The sequence below is a fragment of the Semicossyphus pulcher genome, unplaced genomic scaffold (genome assembly GCF_022749685.1).
Source record: "Semicossyphus pulcher isolate SPU_LCO1_2020_fin unplaced genomic scaffold, fSemPul1.0.p SCAF_17, whole genome shotgun sequence".
Lineage (NCBI taxonomy): Eukaryota > Metazoa > Chordata > Actinopteri > Labriformes > Labridae > Semicossyphus > Semicossyphus pulcher.
In genome coordinates this window covers 15,443,642-15,467,405 of record NW_027211681.1, presented here as the reverse complement: position 1 = coordinate 15,467,405, position 23,764 = coordinate 15,443,642, and the positions used below count along the sequence as shown (strand labels likewise).

Below are 23,764 nucleotides of genomic sequence, written 5' to 3'. Positions count from 1 at the left end.
CCACAAACATATATCACTGGAAGAAGAAAACAATGAATCAATATGCAACAACAAGCCCCAGAAGCCATTCATAAAGCTGTTTTTCTGTCTGGTGGTGAGAGGGAAATCTATTTCTATCTGCATCTTTCTCTCCATAATCACATCACAGAAATAATGAGGCTGTTATTGAGCTAATTACATCCCTCTCTCGTCCTATCCGGGCCCGAGTCAGAGAAAGTTCCCACAACACAGATAACTAATGCTCAACTTAATCTGGCTCACATTCTTCTGCAACCCTGTTGTTAGCTTCATAGTGTTGCAGAAGAGAGTGAGGAGGCCGTTTTTAAAGTTGTAATCTCAAAGATCTCAGTTTTGTGTTCTTTGGCGGCACCTATGGCGATAAATGGTAATTGCGGGAGCACAATTCCCAGGTATCCAGACAGTGCTGCATGTGTGACGTCCACGGTCGGCTCCGGTTGTAACTCTTGATTTTACTCGCTGATGGTCGCTTTACTTTTTAGACTGTTTGCCTTCATCTGAGCGTCGAGTTTGTTTCTTTTTCTTTGGATTTTCACTTATTTTTGAAGTTGTATCTGTAGTCATCGATCATTTCTTTGTTTGTTCAGCCATAGTAGATTACTGTTTAACACTTGCAGAGACCGCTTAGCTCCGCCTACCCTCTCTGGCAGACCAACCACTGCTGGCTGATGGAAAATGCGTCTAAACTAGGCGCCACTTGTGATTTCTTCCGCAAATGTCGCCAAAGACACCCAGTCCATAATAACACTATATACTGCAAATGCATCAGTGGGCTCAATCACCATTGTGTTACATTTACATTCATTTTTATAAAAAATCTTCGAGATTATCACTTTAAAGCGTTGCCATCTTTTCTTTGCAGTCTTTTTTGTGGTACAAATTTCCTCTTGCAATTTAAGACAAACAGGAGAAAAAAATCAGGAGCATCATCAATGAGAATTTCATATCAGCACAGCAGAGATCAAGGTTTTGAGTCTATTGTATTCATTCCTTATTTTGTTTGTTTGTATACCCAGGTACGAGTGTATTTGTGTCGGCCAGACTAGAATGAACGTGATTACCAACAATCAGAGAGTTGTTTTCCTCTCAAAGGTAGATGTGGTGTTGCATTTCACTGCAGGTAAACAGACTCGATCAACAGCCTTAAGGAGGATTTAAAAAAAACCTTGAACCCTTAAATGACATCAGCATTGGAATTACAGCTTATTGGAACTGATCGATTCCCATTTTACATAAAGCTTACAGCAAAAACAGCAATCACATTATTCCTTGCTCAAATGTAAAGAAGCCAACGAAAGAATCAATTTCAAACAATCCAACCCCTAAAGCAGAGCCGATAAAGGACCTGCATCCAATAAAATCCAAATCAGTGTCAAGCTCCACAACTTTTCCTGCCTTCGAGGTCTGTAGGCTCGATGATATCTGACGGGGGAAAGAGTAGAAACTAAATACGATGTGTGTAGAAGCCGGTTCTTATATCAATCTAACACCTCGGACATGCAGCCGCAGACAGGAAGTGCGGACTAAGAATAGGGGGCACCTCAACTTAATTAGCCTGATTAAATGACTAAAAATGGGAGCATGTATTATATATAAGAGGAGTTAAATCAGTGTGATGGGTGGCTCCCTCAGGTGAAAGTATCTGTCGTGCAGGAAGGAGAGTAAGCCGAAGCAACAGCTGAGCCTGTGTGAGTGTTGAGGTGTGAATATCTAGTAGGGCAGGGAGGACGAACCGAAGCACCTGTTTCATACATAAATCTGTACATGCATGTACCGTGTGAGAAAAATCCATGTGTTCAGTCCTCGCTTCAGGAAACACCCACATAATGTAAGGGAGAATAATGTGTGCTGTTTGTTTTCTCGCCAAGTAGAGCGAGTCTCAGCGGAGTGACGATGCCAGAACAATAGCTACTGCTAATTACAACAGGTACATATATATTCCTACTCGTCCCAGAGAGAGTTAAAGCGAGGCTATTAGAACAGCTAGCTTTGACTGAAACTGGGCTATGACACAGAGCAGGAACACAACATGTTTCAGGGACGACACTCACGAATGTGATGAGGGTGAAAATATGCCAATTTTGGAAACGAGGATTCACCGATTCTACAAAAAGGTAAAAGCAACACTTTTCGAGCCACAAAGACCTGTTTTAGTGCGACACTGACAGATTCAAAGAGCCTGTAATTAACGACAGTTTAAGACCTTTTTGCACAAGATTGATATTAATTATCAGTTCAACAAGTCAAGAGCTCTGCAGAGGAAGGTGGGTGTTGTAGGAGCAGCAGAGGTTTCCACTTACAGGTGGAGAGTGCTTTGCAATGCTGAATTTCATTCCTTTTTTATTAAGCGTAGAGGTTGAAAGCCAGTGAAACATTTATTCTAATGATGCAGGGAGCTGTACGGAATAAAACTCATTTAGTGAGCAGGGTGTTAAAGCTTAATATACACAGACAGGCAGAGCTGCAGTCTTGGCAGAGATGTTGGTAGAAAAAAAAAAAGTGTGATGACTTAAGAAATAAAAGGGTGACATGGCCAACTCGTCTGAATAAAACTGGAAATGGCTGGCAGGCGTTTTTTTACTTTTACTTTCCTTTCCACAGATGACTCCAAGCTTTAATAAAAGCTGAACTCTTTAAGATCGGAGCAGGAAAGTGTTTCTGAAAGCAAACCCGAGGCATCGTTAGACGGCAGATTTTTTACGTTAAAAAAGAGCAAACAAAGACATGTCAGCCTTTAATAGTCCTCATTAAAGAGATCATTTAATCCTCGCATCGCCTTTGTCTTTCACTTTCTGGGTGAACCCACCTTTTTGCTTTCCAATAATCTGAGCAGAGGGACAGTGACAAACAGGCTCGACTAAAGTGCAGGGCACTAAAAGGGTATCTGATTAAAAGCTCCACTTCGGGAAATGAAAAGCCGCGTTAGCTGCTCTGACAAAAATAATTGCACGTTGACATTTTGAGTTAGTGGGGAAAGGATGAGGGAATGACATGTCTGTGAATGTGACGTGTGGCTGAGCCTTTCACAGATCTATTAATATTTAAAGAGTGAAAGTACAATGTTCAGACTCTTTGCAGTGAAGCTGTGATTGTGGCAGAGTGGGAAGTCACACATTGTTGGTGCCTCGTTAAACAAAGGTGTTTACTTCTCTGCTGAGAGGCATCATGAGAAATATAAAAAGCAGTGGGTTATTGGCTTAATTACCATTAATGTTTATTGAAGCAATATCCCATGAGAGGGAGTGATGTACTGAATATCATCAGCCTCCGGCTTCGTGCCTATGACCCAATCACAGCTGTGTTGTTATCCAGTACAACATCACGACCTCGAGTGTGATATGGCTTTTATACAACAGTTACACAAGCGGCAAATAGTACAAAGTAATAATGAACAACATCACCAACTCAACTGGTTCCACAACTTAACTGGACTAGACTTTTGTTGCTAAGCAACCCAAACATTCTCCTGCACTCTGTGTCTACAGGTTTTATATATCATGTACATTTATCTGTATGTTTCAATTTATCATCAACCAGTGAAATAAGAGCCTGCTGTGTGATTCAGAGGTACCAGCTTGATCAGTGTAGACATGAGCCCTTTTTACACTGCGGTTCCACCTCAGCGCCGTAACGAAGCTCCGCCGTCATGCAGCCTTTGCCATTTCACATTGGACCAAGCATCGCCAGCGTAAAGCCGCCCAAGTGTGTGTTTTTACATAGCGCGGAAGCAAAACGTGCACAAGGTGTAAACAAACAGCGTGTGCTTTAAATACACACACGAGGCAAGCGACTTTGTCCCACCATTCTGCCTCTGTGCGTTTTACATGGAAGACGTAATAGAGGCGTAATAATCCCGCCTTGACAGTGGCAGTGTATAAGGGGCTGTACACAGTCTGCTGTAATGTTAATAACAGTATTCAGAACACCAGGCTGAGGCGGAGTGAAAAGTCCTAGTGATGTTGTTCTCTATATCCAAACAGATTACGCGATCAGAACTGTTGTATAAATATGTATCTACACTTTGGAGAAACTGTCTTACAAACAACAAACATTTTTAGACGGATTAAAGCAACATAGAAGTGGATAATAACTGATGATAAGACTGTCACAGGATTGTAATGCACTAAAACGAATAAATGTGATGAATTTGTACATTTTCTCTGCAAAGCAGCTCAATGAGATCATCATTACGGCGGCGGGCCCACCTCTAGTCTGAGTTTCTGTATTTTCAAGGACAAAAGAAGTCGTGTGTCCTTCGCTGTGGACTTTGCACACAAATGTCATCGCTAATTACATTTTCTCAGTGGCAGAATCATTTTGTAATCAAGTGTTAGAAAGCTTTTGTGGAAGTGGGAAAACCACTTCCACTCACTCAAATTTATCAAATGTAAAAACTGAAAGTAATTGTACAGTGCAAACTACATGCAAAATTAAGCAGACAATCAGTGCTACTGTGGCTTCCTTCTTCCACTACTTGCAATAGTGTGTAATCATTCTGTGATGGTTTGTGGTTATGGATTCTTTTTTGTGGTATTTTTAGCATCACAAACAAGTTCTACATCACATTTAAGTTTTATTAACAAGAAGCAAGCTAAATCTTTAAATTAAATGGTTAAGTATCGTATACAGAACATATTAATTATTAATAAACAAAATAGTAGTTATAAAGGCAGATGTTTTGTTGTATATTCCTACTTGCTCTGCTCACCCCCACTTGAAACGGTCCAGTGAAGTAGTCCAAGTTGGCCTGAATGAAGCCGATGTTTGTCAGACCGAGCTCAGCACAGCGGCTCTGCGCTCTGACCAGGGACTCCTCTTTGTTCTCGATGAGGAGGACCTTGAATACAGACAAAGAAAAAACACACACAGGTGCATGTCACTGGTACTTGACCTTTATTAAGCTGTAATGAATTCAAATTTATGGAAACATCAAGTTTCAAAACTCTGAGATTCACAGAGGAAAAAAGGACAAAAAACACTTTAATGAAAAGGTCAGTAACGTGATTACAGGAGGCTTATTCTTAGCTTTTAAAACAGTAAAAACATTACTAATCATTACCACTTCATCATTACCTGTTAATGTGTTGCTTTATCGGTTATTCTTTAGCCTTTAAAACATTAAAAATAATGCCTCTAAAAGTTACAGAAAGAGGCCGATATCACATTTGTATTTTGTCTGACACACTCTCACAAACACACGTTACCTGGCAGTCTGGTAGTGTGTGAGCCAGAACAATTCCTACATGCCCCTGAGAGACAGAACAGAAGAGAGAGAAAACTAAATGAGAGTGCACGATAAGGGGAAAAAACGCTCACATCAAAGAGGACATCAATAGAGCGATGATTAGCGCTGGCCTTTCCTACCAAGAATTGACCTTTCAGCCAAGCAGCGCTATCGCTCTGAGCCTGCTTTTTCATGAGTGTAATTATCAGTCCGTCTGTGTACCGGGCCGACAACAAAAGGCTTTAAAAAAAAAGAAAGAGGAAAAAGTAGTTCCTTGCAGCTGCTTGCTAATGGAGCAGCAGCCTGACGTAGCCGCGGTCGGGCACAGTGATAAATATACATGCATAGCTGGACTGATGGATGAACGCACGCACCGTTCCACTGCAGAAATCCACGACGGTTTGGCCCGGCCTGGCTAGCTCCGTAACCATGGCGACCAAGTTATTCAGCTGTTGCCTCTTCCTGACGGCGCGGATATTTGACATTTTCCCTGCGAAAGGAGCACAAGTTGTCATTGCAGCTCACAGAAAGCAGGAGGTAAGCAACTAGATTTTCCAGGAGAAGACTGTGAAAACTAAATTAGGGGAAAAACAGGAGAAGACAGAAAGCAGAGAAAAGGGCTGCTATAAACCTAAAGACTTTTAAATGTTGTTTTCTGTACGTCTGAGCGCCTCTGTGTTTTTACTTTCCCCCGACTGTGCTGTAATGTCCCAGCCTTCTTTTTTTATCTGAACAAAAACACAAGTGTATGAAAAAGCTACGTTATATTCCAGACATTATGAGTAAATTAAATTAATATTACAAAAAAATAAAGACATATTTTTCATCCCTCTTGTGTCGTACTTTACTCTGCTGTCACACTAACTGCTAAACTTTTGATTTACAACCCGCAGTTTCAGGTAATGGTTATAGCACACAGATGAAAAGGCCTCCACTGTCTCATCAGCATGTTTCCAGCCAATTGCCAACCAGGGGAGCTCAAACCATCTCTCAGCATCATCAAAAGCAAAGCCTGCGAGCCAAAATCAAGTGTCCTCCTTGTTTGCCTCAGAACTTTGTGCTGCTGTGCGAGCAGTATGAACCCCATTAACTCTAAGCACATTTCTGTCTCCAGCCTCTTCCTTCCGCAGTGAGCCGTTGACGCGCTGTGCCGGCGTCGTCTCTGGTCCATAAATCTAGAGAGATGTGCGTTTCATTTACCCCAGAGTCACACACTCGTGCACACACAAATGGAATATCGTTAAAATATTATTCCTACACTTCTGCTCTTCACGCTGCTTTGTGTACGACGACAGGGGAGGAAGAGACTTTTCATTCTGGCGACATGAATAGGGCGTTTCATAGAGGAATACTCTCATATTGAGCCGATCCCAGTTGTAGGGAGAACGCAATAAAGGATGTGAGGGAAGAATTTAAATACAGAGAAACAGCAGGAAGGTAATTGGCACGACTCTGAGGTTCATTTGGAAGAGTTATTCACATGGGTGCAGGCTCTTCTACGTACTCACGGCTCCAAGGAGGCTTTAGTATAGAGGCCTTTTGATGCACAAGAATACATTTAGATTTTAATTGCAGATTGCATGAAAGAGCGTGATAAAAGTCAACACGGCAGGAATAGACAGGGGGGTCTGAGACGAGGATGGGTGGGGAACAGAAAAGCCACAGTGCAGTTTCAGGGCAGCGGAAAGAAGCTTTTAAAACAACTGTGACAGATTATTAGCAAACAAAGATGCTAACATGCTAGTAAGAAAATGGTTAAAATGGCTACCTTGTAAAAATCCTCCTAAGGCATCTACTCCTTCTCCCTCATTAATGTCCTGAATCTACATAGTCCCCGCCCACTATGAAAACGTGCCGTTCAGCCTGTCCTTGGTACACTGCAGTTTAAAAGCAGACAGGCCCAGCCATGGAGATGACTGCTCATAGTGTCCCTGATATGTCTTGTAGCACATGAAAAACACCACATGGAGATGTTTACTTGATTTTCACTGGAGGGGGTCTTTAACATTAATTTGGAGTCATGTTTCTGGCAATCTGATGAATATAAGTCCAATATTCACAATACTTTTAGCTCTGTTTTTGGTCCCCACCAACTCCTAAGGGAAATATAGGCCTCTTTGACGGCACCAATATTTGCCCTGTCTGCCATTTGGTGATGGGCCTGAAGACATCTCCCTGCTGTTGCTGTACACTAGGGGTGGGACAGAATATTGATGCGGCAATATATCGTCTCGTGCAAAAGAATTATCGACAGGCTGCTGCCAAATATCGATATTTTAATTCGCAAATATATGCCGCGCTAGACAGATTTCCCTGCGATTGTGACTCACTGCGTCACTACTTCATGACTCCTTGCGTCGGCGCTTATGACATGAATGAGGGTAACGTGAAAGGAAGTTAATTGGTCGAAGAAGTTAATCAGATATTGATGATTGTCTTGCGATATATCAATTATTGCAGAATCACTGTATCGTGATATAATCGTTATAATAATCTTTTGGGAAAAAAAAAACAGAGAGAGAAAGGATTACATGACAAACGTGTAAGTTAAAGTGGTCAATCATAGTGGTCTCAGACTCAGAGTCCACAGTACCAGGATTACCAGGCCTGCAACTTCACTGTTTTGGTTGAGTCTTACATATCTCCCACTACTGTCTACAGTAGGGGTGGGAATCGAAGGGTAACTCATGACACGATATGTGGCTTTTGCCTTTATTTGATAGGACCGCTGAAGAGAGACAGGAAATGTGGGGAGCAGAGACCGGGAGATGACATGCACCAAATGATCGGCAGACCGGAAGTCGAGCCTGCGATCAGTGCGTCGAGGACTGTAGCCTCTGTACATGGGGCGCCTGCTCTACCAACTGGGCTAAACCTAAGTGATCATAGCTGCCTGAAGGGTTTAAGATTCGGCACAAAATCTTATCTTGGAAAAGTCTTAAACTTGCAGTGTTTTGTCAAATGTCCGGATTCCCAAACTCACTCACTGTAAACTTTGACCTGATTTAATGTTGGTGTTGCTGTGCGTGGGCAAATCATGTTTTATGCAGTGAAGGCAGGCGTGTGTATGAGGCCACACAAGGGTCCAAGGTGTTTAAAAAGGTTTAGCTGGTGTATAAGGAACATCCTGTAAGTTGTTAATATGTGCTGAGAGCAGAGAAACGAGCAGCTGAGGTGCAGAAGTTGTAAACAGAATACTGAGTAAAAAAAGTGATGTTAAATAATGTAAAGATTTGTGTGTGTGACTTTTTTCACTAATCTCTACTCATAGAGGACGTTGTTGGTGAGAGGTCACTAATCTACTTGAGGTAAAACTCATGAGCTAAGTAGGACGGAGTGCGCGGCAGGAGACGTGCGAAGCAGCTTTGTATTCAATTTAATTTGATAATGTTGTTTCAGGAAAGTGAAACACTGAGAGGTCTTAAAGGTCACGCCCTGGGTTGCTGTAACTGAGGCAGGTTGACTAAACTTCAGTTCACGTTTGTGTCTAACTGAGAGGTTAAACGGCCATATGATGTCATAAGAATAACACTGTAGAGCATGCCAAACATTTCCATAAAGGAGCCTGCAATATAATTCTATCAACACAAATAGTCACTTTAACTTTTATTTCTTTTATCACAATAAAAAGAAGTGACAAAATCTCTTTCAATCTGCAGCCTTGTTTCAGGTTTATCTCTTTCTGCATCAACACAAATGCATGTGTGTATAAACTGACGGATGAATATTTCGCACTTAATTACCTGACAGCACATTGATCTTCTCTGGATGTCAAAGGGGTCGTCGCTGAAAATAACGAGCAGTATATGTACCAGTGAATGTATCAGTGTTTTATTATAACGTCCAAATATCCGCGACTAGAGGCACACTGGACCCTGCCTCTTAACTAACAGACGGAGGATCCCGGTAATGAGCCCACTAGGAAATGCACTTCTATTGATACAGACACAACATGCGGGCAGGAAATCACCTCCTCCAGGTTCTCCATGAGACATCATTATTCGTTTTAAAACTGCTTCACCTTTCATCGCCTACTCCTGCGATTTCCACACACAGCAAAGCGAGTATAGTGATGGCATGGTAAACGTTAGAAATACTATCCATTATGTTCACTATCTAAGTTTAATTAGCACTAAACACAGTGCAATTGAGGCTGAAAGGAGTTGTATATTTTTTATGGCAACCTGATAGACTTCACCTGCAGAAAACCACTCAGAAACATGCGTGCAGTTCCCCTGTTCTGTAGTGATGTTCTGTTGTGACCTAGCCTGAGGTAACTGTTCTCGTCTTTCTTCTGTTGTTTTCTTGGTGTTTTGTCTTGAAATAGAAAATGGATTTAAACTAATGCAACAAAAAAGGAGAGACATATTTGACTCATAACAACAAATAGGATTCATCCTCTGGAAACCATGAATGTCCTTCCAGTCCATGTAGAAGCTGTCGAGGCATTATAGCAGAAGATAAGAATGTCATCCTGTTTGTGACCACTATTCCCTTTGTCCCCTTCTGTTGTGTCTCCACAGCTCTTCCCAGGTGATTGCTCAACAAGTGCACCTGGACTTAGATGCTTAAAAACTCCAGTCACGACATCTGAGGACAGAGGCTTCTGGAGTGGTGCTTCTGTTGTTGTGCCCCAGCAGGGATTTTGTGTTGTTGTGTTTTGTTAATTTTGTCCTTAGCTGATCTTTTTTTAATGACTCGACTTGTCTTTGTTCCAATTAACAACAAATCCCTTGGTTTTGATCTTTACAAGGTGTGATTTTGTGGGTCAATTGTGGATAGTTGTTAGCCCCAGAGGGCTACCTTAGGGTGGGGCGTCACTACCACGCAGGAAAAGCCATCAATATCATGTTAGAGTAAATGGTAAATGGCCTGTACTTATATAGCGCCTTCCTATTCTTGCGACCAGTCAAAGCTGCTTTTACACTACATGTCACATTCACCCATTCACACACACATTCACACATATGATGGCAAAGGCCTAAGTGCCAATCTCCAATCAGATCTACACCCATTCAAACCCGATGACTATGTCACCGGGACTAATTTGGGGTTCAGTGTCCTCGACCAAGGACACTTCGACATGTGACTTCAGCAGTCAGGGATCACACCACCAACCTTCCGATTGAGAGACGACTGATTCTACCACTGAGCCACAGCCGCCGCACAGTAGCCCTTTTTACATCCAGATTCCTCCACAGAGTCGTAAAGAAGCTCCGCCGTTATGCCGCCTTTGCCATTTTACAGTGAACCAAGCAAAAGGTGCATGACATGTAAACGAACAGCACGAGCTTCATATACACACACGCAGTGCTGTTCCGTCCTTGACGCCATTTCACCTTTGTTTCTACCTCTAATGCTGGCTCAGAGGCGGAACGTCGTCGCCCCACCATTCCACCTCTGTGCGTATTACGTAAAAGACGAGGCGTAACGGATCCGGCTTGAACTGGCAGCGTAAAGGGGGCTAGTAGTGTGTATATGACCCTTCTCTGCATCCCTCTGCAGGTAGCCCTGTCACAGAAGCTAGACGTGTAATAGGCACTTAATTGAATGCAGCTGTAATGACCCTCTGTCACAGTTATTAATCTATCATTATCAGTCACCGGAGCAAGAGGAGCATTTATCAATGCAGGACAAGAGACCCCGCCTTCTTTTTGAAGGATCGTCTTCCCTTTCAATAAGCAAAATCATTACTTGGCAACAAGATACCAAATTTGTAAGATTAAGAATAAGCTATGTTATGACCATTAGACTCAATGACAATGAATGCAACCCTGACATCTGAATGAAGCTGAGGTAACTCAAACTGAACGGAACAGTTTTGACTTTAAAAGTTTTATCGCAGCTCAAACTCACAAGACAAAAACAATCACAGACCATGTAATTCACATGCAGCTCAGGCGGAGCGAGGACTATCTTCACAGTGAATTTTCCCCCCTACATTTTTTCCTCATGCATCCCAACTAGATCGACTGTCTTCCATCCACTTTATAAACAGAAGCAGCCGTCACGAGTGCGACACCAAAGTACCTGCCGCTGTCATCCAGCCAGGCCCGAATGCTCTGCTAGCAGAAGAGCTGCTGACAGGTGGTCATTATCATACATCGCTCTGTGTGCACTAAGACGGTTACACTGAGGATGAGCTTCGGCAATTAGTCAGACATGGTCTTCTTTAGCATTAAGCCAAGTATATTTTAAACATGCAAAAAGGCTGCATGAATTATCCGTGAAGGGGTGAGAATTGAGACGAGTGAGCTCGACCAAGTTACAGGGAATTTAAGACCTTAATAAGCTGGATTCAAAGCCACTTTTTAAAGCCAAACTTGGCAACACGGACTTTAATCCTCCGTATGTATTAGCCAAACAATTACAGTGGAACTCACTGGCAACGAAGAAAACATTGTTTGGCCAGCGCTTACTGAGTAAAAAAATCTCTTGTTGCTTCTTACATCAAGCAAAATCTGCCAAAGTGTGAAGGCTCTTTTTGTTTTATTGCAAACTTCAGAGCAAAATTCAACGATTTTCCGAAATGTTGCAGTGCAGCTATTTTGTTAAGAATCTTGAAACAAGGCACATTGGCGAGTGCATCCAACAGACTGGTGTGTTTCCTGTTCTAAGGGGTAGATAGCCTTGAGGTAAAAGCTGCAGAGAAAATAAGGAGAACCTTTCAAGGATGAATTTTCTCTGCATGTCAATACCATGCAACATAGTTAAAATATTCTGTGTATGTTTAGATTGTCCTTCTCTGAGAGGAAGTGAATTTATCTGGCCAGCTTCAATTCAAGCCTTCCTTTGCACTCACTTTCCTTGACCTCTCACATTATTCTGCTGCTGAAATGTTCGGTTGGTTGGAATTGGATGGGGCTCAGGTGTCTTCTGCTACAAACAGTTTGTGTTTAACCTCCTTCGACAGGCTGACGTGATCTGAATAACAGAATCAACTGATGGTTGTTTATGAGCAGAGGCATGGACACCATCCTACCCAGATAGCTGCTGGCTAAAAGCCACGGATGACAGAACCAGTAGGAGTCTTGGTATGGCAGAAACAAGTGGCTTTATTCTACCTTGACATCTCCTAAATGCTCAGTGAGGAGAAAACATGCAACGGCTGAGTCATCGGGGAGAGACTGATGATCCATTAGCGTGTGTGTCCTCCGCTGCAAAAAAAAAAAAAGTGCCTAACTTCTGCTGCTGCTGGCAGCGAGCCCTGATCTCCTCCTCTTTCCCCTGATGCTGCAGAAGTGCCCGGGGCCTTATCAAGCAAGTCCATCACACAGATTAGAATGTAAACACAGCACGGTGGCACAGGCGGCCTGTGTTTGGGCTCTGCAGGATCTGACAGCTAACATTTCTCAGAGGACACGCTGGTGTAAAGAGCAAACATGAGGAGGGCTGGTCTGAGATTTTAGATAATGGTTTCAAATGTATGACTCAAGATTTTAAGGTTGAATCATTTAGATTTAGTTTCTTTTGAGCATTTTTGTAACCTTTAGTTATTGGTCAAAATATAGAGGAAGGTTCTTTTCTAGGAATTGAATTAAAGGGCAGAAATTTGAACTATAATTGTAGATATATATATATATTTACACAAGCACATGCTGTCTTAGAGCAGAGAAAGTGCCAGCTCATTTGTGACAGAGTGAGCATGTTACATATCCACACCAGTGCTCTAAAAGTGTCCAGTTACCTGCAGAGGTCTGCTGCCAGCTCACGTTACGTGTCTTGCTGTAAAGGAGGAAATAGATTCCTTTCAGGTGGAAGCTCTGCAGACGTGTTTACGGCAGACGTCCCAGACGGAGTCATCTGTCGACCACCAAGAAATATGGTGTCACAGGATGTCGGGTAAGCGGATAGCAGGCCTGAAAGGTCTTTGAAATAACAGATGTAGCAGAGGAACTCACTGTGACATACATATATATATAAAATTACATCTGATGTCCAGACTAAACGCAGGTGAAGTTTCAAATCTGTAGGTAAAAGTATGTTGCAGTAATCCCCAGGCTTTTCAGCTCAGTCTGCAGGCTGCTGCTGTGAACGCCAGGTTTCACACAGTTTTTTCTGTACCCTGCACTTTGTGACGTCACAAAGTGCTGGCCAATCAGAAGAAAGTGGGCTCGTAGTGGCGGAGTTTCTTGAAGGGACAGAGCTGACCGAGTCGTTTCAGGCAGATGCTGTATGAGGGTCTGCACAGAGCACCAGTGTGAGAAAAATGATGAGTTTTGTTTAACTGTAAATTATGCTGAGCTACTCCACAGGTATCACAGAGTGAAATATGAAGCTTGAAATTAGCATTGTAGAAAAGGCCATTATCTGCACTGGACCTCTCTATCTCTCATCCTGTGTCTCTCTCTTTCTCTCGCCCTTACTCTCTCTCTGGTCCCCGCTGCTGCTCTCCCCCGCTCGCGCACTCACGAGGTGCGGGCAACTGAGCTTCGTCCATTCAGCATTCGAGTTAACAGACTGTTATAATATATCGTCTACCACCGAACGGTTGAGGAAAAGGAGACCCAGTGTTCCAGAACGGACTTTAGACAGTCGAGTTGTCAAGCTGACCAGTTGAAGCATAGAAACGTGAGTCACAGTTGTTCCTTACCTTTGATTAATCATAGTGTCTTGCTACTGTTAAGTTTATTGCTTAAGCGAATTCACCGTATAGACAGCCCAGCACAGAGTCATGTGATCAGCTCTTAAAGGGGCAGAACCCAATTTCATAACTATGCAGGAAATGTGCATTTTTGTCAGCCAGTCTTGCTAATACTGCATAAGAGAGCCATATTGTTATTATTACTGCATTATATTGGGCTGATGTTCAGTCATGGACAGTGGTTTATTATTTTCCTTTTGATTTTATTCCAGAACATTCGCAAGAAAGAATCCTGATTTCAAAGTCAGACATCTCTTGTGGACTCTTTACCGGATCCCCTGCAGCGGGTCAATCCCCAGTCAACCAGTTTCAGTGATTTTACAAGCATAATATCCCCCCCCTGCCCTTAATTAATTTGTATTTATAGTATTTGTATCCGTCTTTAAAACAAATCAAAAGCACTGATCAATAAATCAGAGAGAAACTCTGACAAGGGAGACATGTTGCCTACATATCGTATCTGACGCGAGTGAATAGAATGCAGAATCCAAGGCTGTTTCTAAGCCCTGAATGTGATGGTTCCTGTATGCATAGGGGCACACTGTACTGTATGTATAACTGTAGGAGGAAGTGGAAACAGGAAGGTGTTATGGATCATTATCTTCAAGGGCTCATGAATGTACCAGTGTGTCAGTTCACAGAGGAGCAGGTTGGCTGTCTCCGTCCCTCTGTTCTTCTGTGGAACAATAACAGTGTTTTCTTGTCTTGGCAGCTGCTCAGAACGATGCAGCGTGTAATAAAAACTTTTGCACGGGTGGTGTGGGAGCTGTAAGCATGACTGGAGAGGTTAAAACTAAAGTCACAAAAGTTATCCTGTTAAAGGTACTGCAGCAGCTCAGTGTTTATGAGCTGCTGAATGAAGTATTGAATTCACACATTGACTAAGCTATAATGATGTGACAGTCCCATGCACAGATATAAGGCCAGCTAACGCAATGATGGCGCTTGTTAAACTGCTGGCCGCGAGAGAGCACGCTGTATTTCCTTTATACGACTGGAGGAGAGTAAAGTGCTGTGAAGTGCACACGCAGGTTCTGCAGGAGTAAACTGACCGAGCCAAATAAAGAGTGCTCCTTACCGCAGACTAAACAAACTGCCTGGAGCTCAGTAACAAATGGAAAATGTAATAACAGACACTTTGACAAATGCATAGGTAAGGAAAGCTACAGGCTTAACAACGACACAAAATATAACACTGGCTTAGAAGAGAAGGGGACAAACTCACCTTCACTTCCCCTTTAAAACTTTCCTTTAATTTAAAATAAAAACGTGTCCACACTTGTGAGAGTGTTACAAACACTTCCTGTATCATTTCCTGCATGTGTTACACACCTGTGATGACCTGACCTCTGATGATGAACAGACTGTCTCTCCTAAATTCCAATGAGGTCCATGTTGACCACTCGTCTCGCCTTTCTCATCCACTGTGCTAGCTAACCTTGCAGTTGGCACCAAATTGACATCAATGAGGGTAACTGACGGCGAGCTGTGGCTTCATCTGATTGGCCAAATGGCGAGTACACCTGACAGATCAAATGTTCACATGTGGAGCGTGAATTCATGGTGCATGTACATAAAATGTTTTTCTCATTCGTTGTGTTTCAATAAATGAAACGTACTTAATGTGTTTATAGAGTATATTTGTATTTCGATGACGCCCAAGTTCACAGTTTATATGGCTGCAGAGCAACAGAATAAAACGTTAGATAGATAGATATATATGAGGGAGAGTTGTGTGTGGAACCCTTCCGAAAAAAAGGAAACGAAAATGAGGACAAGTGCAAACTTTGCCAGATAAAAACTACTATATCCATGTCTGTGTACTATATAAGTACGATGCACAGTTTATTATTACTAGGTCTGTCAAAATAAAATGTTAATTTCAATTAATTACTTAACTCAACTTTATTTATAAAGCACCCTTAGCACACTAAAGCACACTTAGTCTGAGAGCGTGGGACAGACAGAAGTCTCTGGTCAGAGGATCTGAGTTTTCTGGCAGTGAGAGTTCTGTGATGTATGAAGGGGACGGGACCTTTTAACGCTTTGAAGACAAACAGGAGGATTTTAAACTGAAGTCACAGGCAGCCAGTGAAGGGAGGCAAGGACAGGAGTGATGTGCTCTCTCTTCTTTGTTCTAGCTAGAACTCTGGCTGCTGCATTCTGTACGAGCTGGCGGCGGGACAAACTGGACTGAGGGATACCAAAATAAAGAGAGTTCCAGTAATCGAAATGGGAGGATATGAAGGCATGAATAACTTTATCCAGGTTGGAAGTAAACTAATTAATTACAGAAAAAAATGTAACGCACTTTATGATATCCCCGGACCTCATATGTCACTGACCATCCGTATACGGCAGCTTTGAAAATTGGGCGAAACTTCGAGTAATAGTCGAATAGCTTCCAGTGAATATCAAATAGTATTTTTGCTTGAAATGCCCATCCCTAATAGATGTTACCATAACAAGACAAGACGCAGTCTGTTTCTGGGGATATCCCAGACGGGAAAAAAGCTATTTATTAATAAAACATGTATACATTTTATTTCAACACTATTTTCATTCAATGTCAGTTGAAACACATTCAAAACACACAAATAAACGCCTACCATCTGTTTTCGTCATGTCTAGTTTGTGATCCTGCTCGCTACCGGTGCGGTAGTTGAGCTTAGCCTACTGTAACGTTGATTGTTGTGAGGGCGACGGCTGCACTGGCGATCATGACGCCGCATGTTCGTGACGAAGCTTTAGCTAGATTATAGTGCCATTAAATACCGTAACACAATAAAATACCTCTGTCTGCATTTTATACTGGTATATTGGTTTCGCAGGTATATAGGACACAACCACCTTTATAGATTTTTTTAAAAAAAAGGTTGGTTTTTTTTAAGGAATTTTACAGAGGTTTCTTATGTTTTTTGCCGCTTAAAACCCCATCTACACATATAATTACACACTAGCAACTAGCTACTCATTTAGCGAAAGCACAGAAACCTAAAACAATGTTCAAACAAAAAGAGACATTACTTTGAAACATAAGGCTACATATGACACAAATGAGGTTATCTCTTCATTGTTGGACTTGCTTTGCATGACAATAAACACATTGTGATTCATCACAGCTCTAAAGAGTTGAAGGCACCTTCAAACGATTTCTATGTGACATGATTCTGGCAGAACCCCATGCTTCTGTGAATGGCCACAATATTTAGCTGGCAGGGCTTTGGTTTGAGCTTGGCATGGAACGGCTGCAGGCAACTCGCAATGGCTCATCCTTAATTTGAAATTTTGAAATGGCTCGTTGGCACTGTAGAGCGGATGCAGCGGTGCAGAAAGGCTTGCATTTGACCATATGTTCTTCATTATGGAAATCTATGGAGCAACACACGAGGAAATTAACTCTGGCGCTTCTTTGCAGACTGATGACAGTAATTAATAACAGCAGAGAAAACTGAAATCACCGTCCTCCTTCTGTCAGTGTAGATATTATAGGACACGGTCCTGAAAGCTGCAGCAGCACACAACATCACTGCCATTGTGTTTGGAGGTATTTAGAAAGGTTTGAGGCCAAACACTGAGCGGTAACTAAGTATAATCTCGTTGAGTCGGCTTAAAGTGGAAAAAAACCCTTCCACAATACTGAAAGCTCCGATTGTTGACAAGTTGTCAGGGAAAAAAAAGTTTCCTTTCACACGAGCAGCCACCGAAAGTTTTCAATGTGTTTGCGTAAGACTGCGATGACAAGAAAAATGAGAGGTAATGAAGACAAACAGAGGAAGGAGAGCGTCTCGCTGTGCATCCGTCAACAGGTTTGGAATGTCTGTCAAAACACGAGCAGACGTCGCCGCAGGCGAGAGGTCTGCATAATTATGAACCTCCTGCGGTCCCTCGCACAGGTCACAGCACATTCCTAATTTGTCGGCGCTGTTTCGGTTCAAACTTGGCAAACAACCAGAGGTGTCAGTTTTGTACAGAGCATCACAACAACACAATCTGACCTCATGCTGTTGTGGTTTAAATTGCTTGTCAGTGAATGGTTTGTTGTTTGAAATAAAATTCACAGCTGCTTCACGGGTTCTTAAATTCAAGGATTTGCTGCAAATTTCACAAAAGCCTATATTGAATCCCCTCTGATTTTTTGGTTGTTTGGTAGTCAAGAAAGCTGCTAAAAAAATCACTGAGCTTGAGCTTGGAAACTTGAGATGGGCAAAAATGAATAACCAATCAACAATAACAAATCCATCCACTATGTATACCACTTGTCCTGTATCCTGGGCGGCTGGAGCCTGTCCCAGCTGTCAATGGGCGAGAGGTGCGGTACACCCTGAACTGGTCGCCGGTCAATCACAGGGCGGACAACCCTTCATGCTCACATTCACACCTAGAACATGCAAACTCCACACAGAAAGGACCCCTACGTCCAAACATGGATTCGAACCATGTTTCAGAGTAGAAGAGATAGTGTTGAAATTCAATTATTTATTCCCTTTAGTTGGAACAGTGGTGCAGTTGTTAGCTAGAAGGTTCCTAGTTTGAACCCTAGTTCGGACAAAGTGGGCCTAACTGTGTGGAGTTTGCATGTTCTCCCTGAGCATGCGTTGGTTCCCTGCAGGTACTCCGGCTTCCTTCCTTGATCTTGATTTTCAGTATGAATACAGACCGTGAAAGCGGGGCCTCAAAATCCTTCTGACTTTTACAGCTATAAGCAGGAGGTGTCAGAAAAGTTACGACAGGGATCACCGGCTTGTGGCAGCCAAGCGTTCATAGCGACGTTGCTTTCCGATCCTTCGATGCCGGCTCTTCCTATCATTGTGAAGCAGAATTCACCAAGCGTTGGATTGTTCTCTCACTGATAGGGAACGTGAGCTGGGTTTAGACCGTCGTGAGACAGGTTAGTTTAACCCTTCTCACTCGCCCGTAGGTGCGATAGTGAGCATGAAAGGTTGTCTGTATCTATGTGTCAGGCCTGTGATTGACTGGCGATCAGTTCAGGGTGTACCGTAATTAACTTTATGCAAACATAAATCTAGAAGCAAAGAGAAAACCTTGTTTCATCAGAATATCTTCAGACATTACAGACCAGTTAAATGAAGTGTTACCCTGTGTTCTGTACAGTAACAGTGCAAAGTGGCAACATGACAACAAACTCAACAGAGAGCCTCCAACCTCAGCCTCTCTCATCAAAGGATGTGGTTGTGAAGATATTTGGATTGTGTGAAAACTCAGGAAATATAAATTCTTTTGCCCGGGAACAATCAGTTCATGCGGACACATGCGTAACAGACTCCTCTCGGCTTCCACTCGCTGTGGAGGCTAAGTGTTGACTTGCAGTCTGTCTCCTGAGTGCTGTTGGCCGCTCTGTTTGTAGTGGACGTGGCATGAAAACATCCTCACTCCTCTGCTTAAAAACTGGTGGAGTTTGGAATCGATCCGTCCTGTCAGCGAAGTTGTGTTTGCCCAGGGCAGAGAGAGAAAGTGAGCGTGTTCAGAGAGGATTCACTGATCCTGACCAACACACTCACTGCTCAGCTCAGGTGAGGAGCAAATGACCCGAGGCTACACACAAGCTGACACATCGCTAAAGCACATCCACGAGGAAAACTGAAGTCTTTGCTCAGTTTGTGGACTTGAGATCCGTCTTAAACTTTTATATATTTCAGCCTGTGTTACAAAGAAAGACTGAGTTAGAGTAGTTTTACTTGTAACAAACCAGAAACAGGACTGTAAATCTTACCTTAGCACTTCACCCTATTTTTAAATGCACTACAGGAAGCCTTTCCCCCCCCCCCAAGTGACCGAATAGGGACGAGATGAAGTACTTCCCATCTTGCAAAGGATCTTGGACGGAACAATAATTCATTATTTGTCTATTTGTGTGGACAAAATGAGTTATTAACAGTTTAATTATTTCAATTCCTGCACTGAAAAACATGATAAAGCATGAGATCTCCTTTCCTCTGTATCCAAAACTGCCTTCATTGCATCCTGGAGTTCTGGACACACTCCAAAACTGGCATGAACATAGACCTGTCAACAACATATGAATGTCTGCATTTAGGACATCTTTACATGGGGGATGGGGCTCACAATCCAGCCCATTTTGAGGTCAATCTGTGTCCTGACCCTTGAGGACCCATGCCACCGTACGGTATGGTAAATATCATTAAGATTTAGAGAGACAATGCAAAATGGAGAGAGACCATCATTTGTTATTCAAAAAAATCATGCTGCGTGTGCACGAGGGACGTTTTTAATGACGTAGCGTTCAAAGCGATCAATTGTTACCAAAAGGCACGTGCACCTTTTTTTATAAGCTTTATAAACAGCGACAATCAGTGCATTTACAATAGGGAGTTACGGAGACACACAATAGGATTGTTTCATTGCGTTACAGAACTGCATATGATTGTGTGTGGCTAGAGAGCGTCCGATGTCGGACCCTCTTTTGCCGTTAGAACACTGTGTGAGGAGTAAACTGGTCCCGCTGTTGTTTATTTGGTTGCCACGACTTCACGTATGATTGACGTCCTGCGACTCCTGTCACTGCTTCAGTGCTCTTCTTCAACGAGGAGAGCGGGCGAACGACTTTTCATTTGGAGCAGACATCTCTGAGGAGTCATTTATTTGCAACTTCAGGACACGTAATAGAAATCCAATAACCTGCTGCGGCAACATATACGTAGCAGAAACACTGTTTTATGTATCATATGAACAAATGGACGTTACTAAACACTTGGGCTGCACAATTAATCGAATATTAATCCCAATCACGATTTTGGCTTCCTCACGATTAACTAATTGATTGACAGCGACATAGACGTTTGACGTTAGATGCGTGCTCCGTCCACAGAAAACTCTACCACTCCCCAAGGACGCGATCGAGAGGTTTCAGCTTCACTCATGAGCGCCTACATTGCAGCGGCAATTTAGAGTGGAAGAGTAAACAACAGAGACCGGTGTTTCGGTTCAACGCGTAACCGAATGTGTCTGTGGTTGTCGTAGTTACAGCAGCTGTTGAAAACGAGAAGAGAATAGCAGACCAAGTCAGACATCCATAACAGCGACGATATGCAGCGCGATATCCTATCCTCCCAACTCCCAAATGCAGACCGAAATTACCAATACAATTTGCATTGCACTGAGCATCTAGAAGATGCATCAAATTTAGGTAAAGAACCCAGTTAAGTCTTTGACTGATGCAAAATAGTAGCACGAAATGGAACTGAAAGCTTTGGTTTGTTTATTTAAATGTGTAAGTACATAAAAAATGTCCCTAAAATGAATAATTGAAATAAATAATCGTGATATCAACATCGATCAAAGTAATTGTGGCCATAATTGTGCAGCCTTACTACAAACATCTCTATAAAGAGACCTTTTCCAGCATTTCATTGAGTTACCATAGTGTAAACATAAAGATTAATAAGCACACATTAACGGTGCAGATTTATGTCTGTAATCAGAGGAAGTTAAACAGTTTATGAGCTGCTGTAATCCACCATTTTTCATCAGTACTTTTTTTGTATCCGTAAAAATACCTTTAATAAAAAGATGAATGGAATAAATATATTCTGAAAATAAAGCTTACAAAAAGTATTTTAAATCCAGCTGCTCCTTCCTGTTATGCATCGTGCAAACCTATCCTGACAACTGCCCTCACAAAGTGAGAAGTTTGTTTTTATTCCGTGCACACTCCTCCTCCCCTTCATCCTCCGCTCTCCGTGCTCGGTCGGAGCTGTCAGATCTGGGGAGTAAATGGCACAACGCTGGCATCTGCGGAGGGCCGTGTCAACGTCTTCTGGCCTGCCACCTTTGTAAAAATGTTGCTGCCGGCGTAGCTTTTACCCCTCGCCTTGCGGTGCGAACTCGAGAATAAATAAAGGCTGGCTGGACTCCAGAACGCTGGTGTCCCTGCTCCTCCTGGCGTTCTCGCTGAAACGTTGGGGAGCCAAAGACGGGGCCCCTCTAAAGAGGTTCCCCCCTTTAACTCTACTGTCAGTGAGGAAAGAGACTCATAGTGTTTGGGAGGAAAGTTCCAACAGCAAATATTATTCTATAAATCTTGTGTTATCTGCGATGCTCATTTTAGAGACAGAACGTATGCGCTTGGTCTCAGTTTGGATCTACTTTCTTACTCTATCTGCGAATGTCTTCGCACTGCACAGATATTCTTATTAAGGAAAGTGGGACAAGAATCAGGGGACTACAGGCCACCAACACAACATGTGCCCTCTGCATGATTAGAGCACAATTTAGATGAATCATTGCTCTGTTTTGCTCAGCCACCTGCACACTAGAAAAAAACACACAGTTCATAACACCTCCAGCGCTTGCAGTTCAACACAATCTCGCTCTGTTACAGCTTCTCACAAAACATTAAACTAAATAACTAAATTAACAGCTAAATGTACAAGTATTTATCTAAGAGCCATTATATGTCAGAGTGTGAAAAGGTGGAGCTATGAGGCCCCTAACTGCTCTCTGTTTACTGCTTAACGCTCTGCAGACGCAGCCACAGACAAAACACACACTAACTCACACACATACCAACTCACCCCTATAGCAGTGTAAGCCTACACCATGAGGGCGATACAAACATGAGGGAGGACTCCTCCAACAACGAGACATAGCAAACTGAGACGTACACGCCACAACCCATACACAGCCTCCTTTTGAGCTAAATGAGACGTGGGCACCTCGGCAGGTCCCGGCCGCAGCAGGAGCACATCACGGCGTTCACGCTGAAACCAAATATGACACATCATCTATTACAGTGTTCAGCAGATACAGGGCGTAATAATAAGCCCTGAGCCGTTCTCAGGCCAACAGAATGAGGAATCCAGTAAGATTAGTTTGTGAAAGAGAAAAGTAATGGGAATGGAAACATGCTTAAATTCTGTTGTTAGGAGTTGTGACAATAAATAAGAAATGCCCTTGACGTCGAAGGAGGGATTAAAGCTCAGGATTGTGGAAAGACGTGGAAATGTCAAGAGGTTAAAATGTGATGAGAATGCAAAGCAGGGAAGGCAGGGAAGGATGAAGGGTAAAATGAAAGCAAGAAAGAAAAATAATAAGAAAAATAAATCAGTACAAAGAAATAATAAAAGAAAAAGATGAAAACCAGACAGAAGGAGAGATAAAAAGAAAACCATGGATCTTTAAACACGCGCCTGCTTTCTCCCGCTGTTTGAAGAGTCTCTGCGATTACAACAGTCTGAACATGCACTGCACAACATGCCAAGCCGCAAATTGTGCAAATGAAAGTGACAGATGTTCTGAGGATCCTTCCAAATAAAGAATCATGTTACTGTTCAGAAATATGAGTTGCTAATTATAACCCATAACGGGTAACAGAATTCAGTCAAGACAGCAGAGGGAAATATGTTTCATTAAATCAGGACGCAGCTTTAAAGCATGTTCCACTGCACCCTCTGCTTCACATGAGGAACTAGGGATAAGGTCGAAGGCTATTGTCTGCATCTGTCCACCTCACTTAGCATCTTTTTATTGTCTTTCATCCCACTCTAACCTCTGAAAGGCAGCCTTTACAACACTTCTGTACTTTTGACCAACTTAGTTCTTTCAGGACGTCCGCCAACCAGTGTTTCCCACACAGAGACGATACCTGGGCGGGCCTCTCAAGGATATTAACGGCGCCAAAGTATATTTGGCAACCATCATGTTTCTGATTTTATCTGTCCAAGATCATCATCATCAATTGCAGAATCTCGATTGCAGCATCCTCGATTGCAGTGTCTCCACACATGCTTGTCAGAGAAGCACACAAACAGACAGGGACGTCCACTGATACGGCCCTCCTGTAAATGCATTAAGGTGCAACATCTCCTGTTAAAAATGGGCCCTATTGTGGCGCTGTA

The 23,764-nt window shown here is 42.6% G+C and overlaps 1 protein-coding gene across 1 annotated transcript in view; it reads right to left on the bottom strand.

Moving 5' to 3' along the window:
• Nucleotides 1-23,764, bottom strand: part of gstcd (glutathione S-transferase, C-terminal domain containing) — a 58,917-nt gene that overhangs the window by 14,086 nt on the left and 21,067 nt on the right. Inside the window, exons 6-8 of the mRNA XM_069666319.1 lie at nt 5,617-5,732; nt 5,223-5,267; nt 4,727-4,855 (exon numbers count right to left, since the gene is read on the bottom strand). Coding sequence (XP_069522420.1) covers nt 4,727-4,855; nt 5,223-5,267; nt 5,617-5,732 — 290 coding nt within the window. The remainder of the gene's footprint in view (nt 1-4,726; nt 4,856-5,222; nt 5,268-5,616; nt 5,733-23,764) is intronic.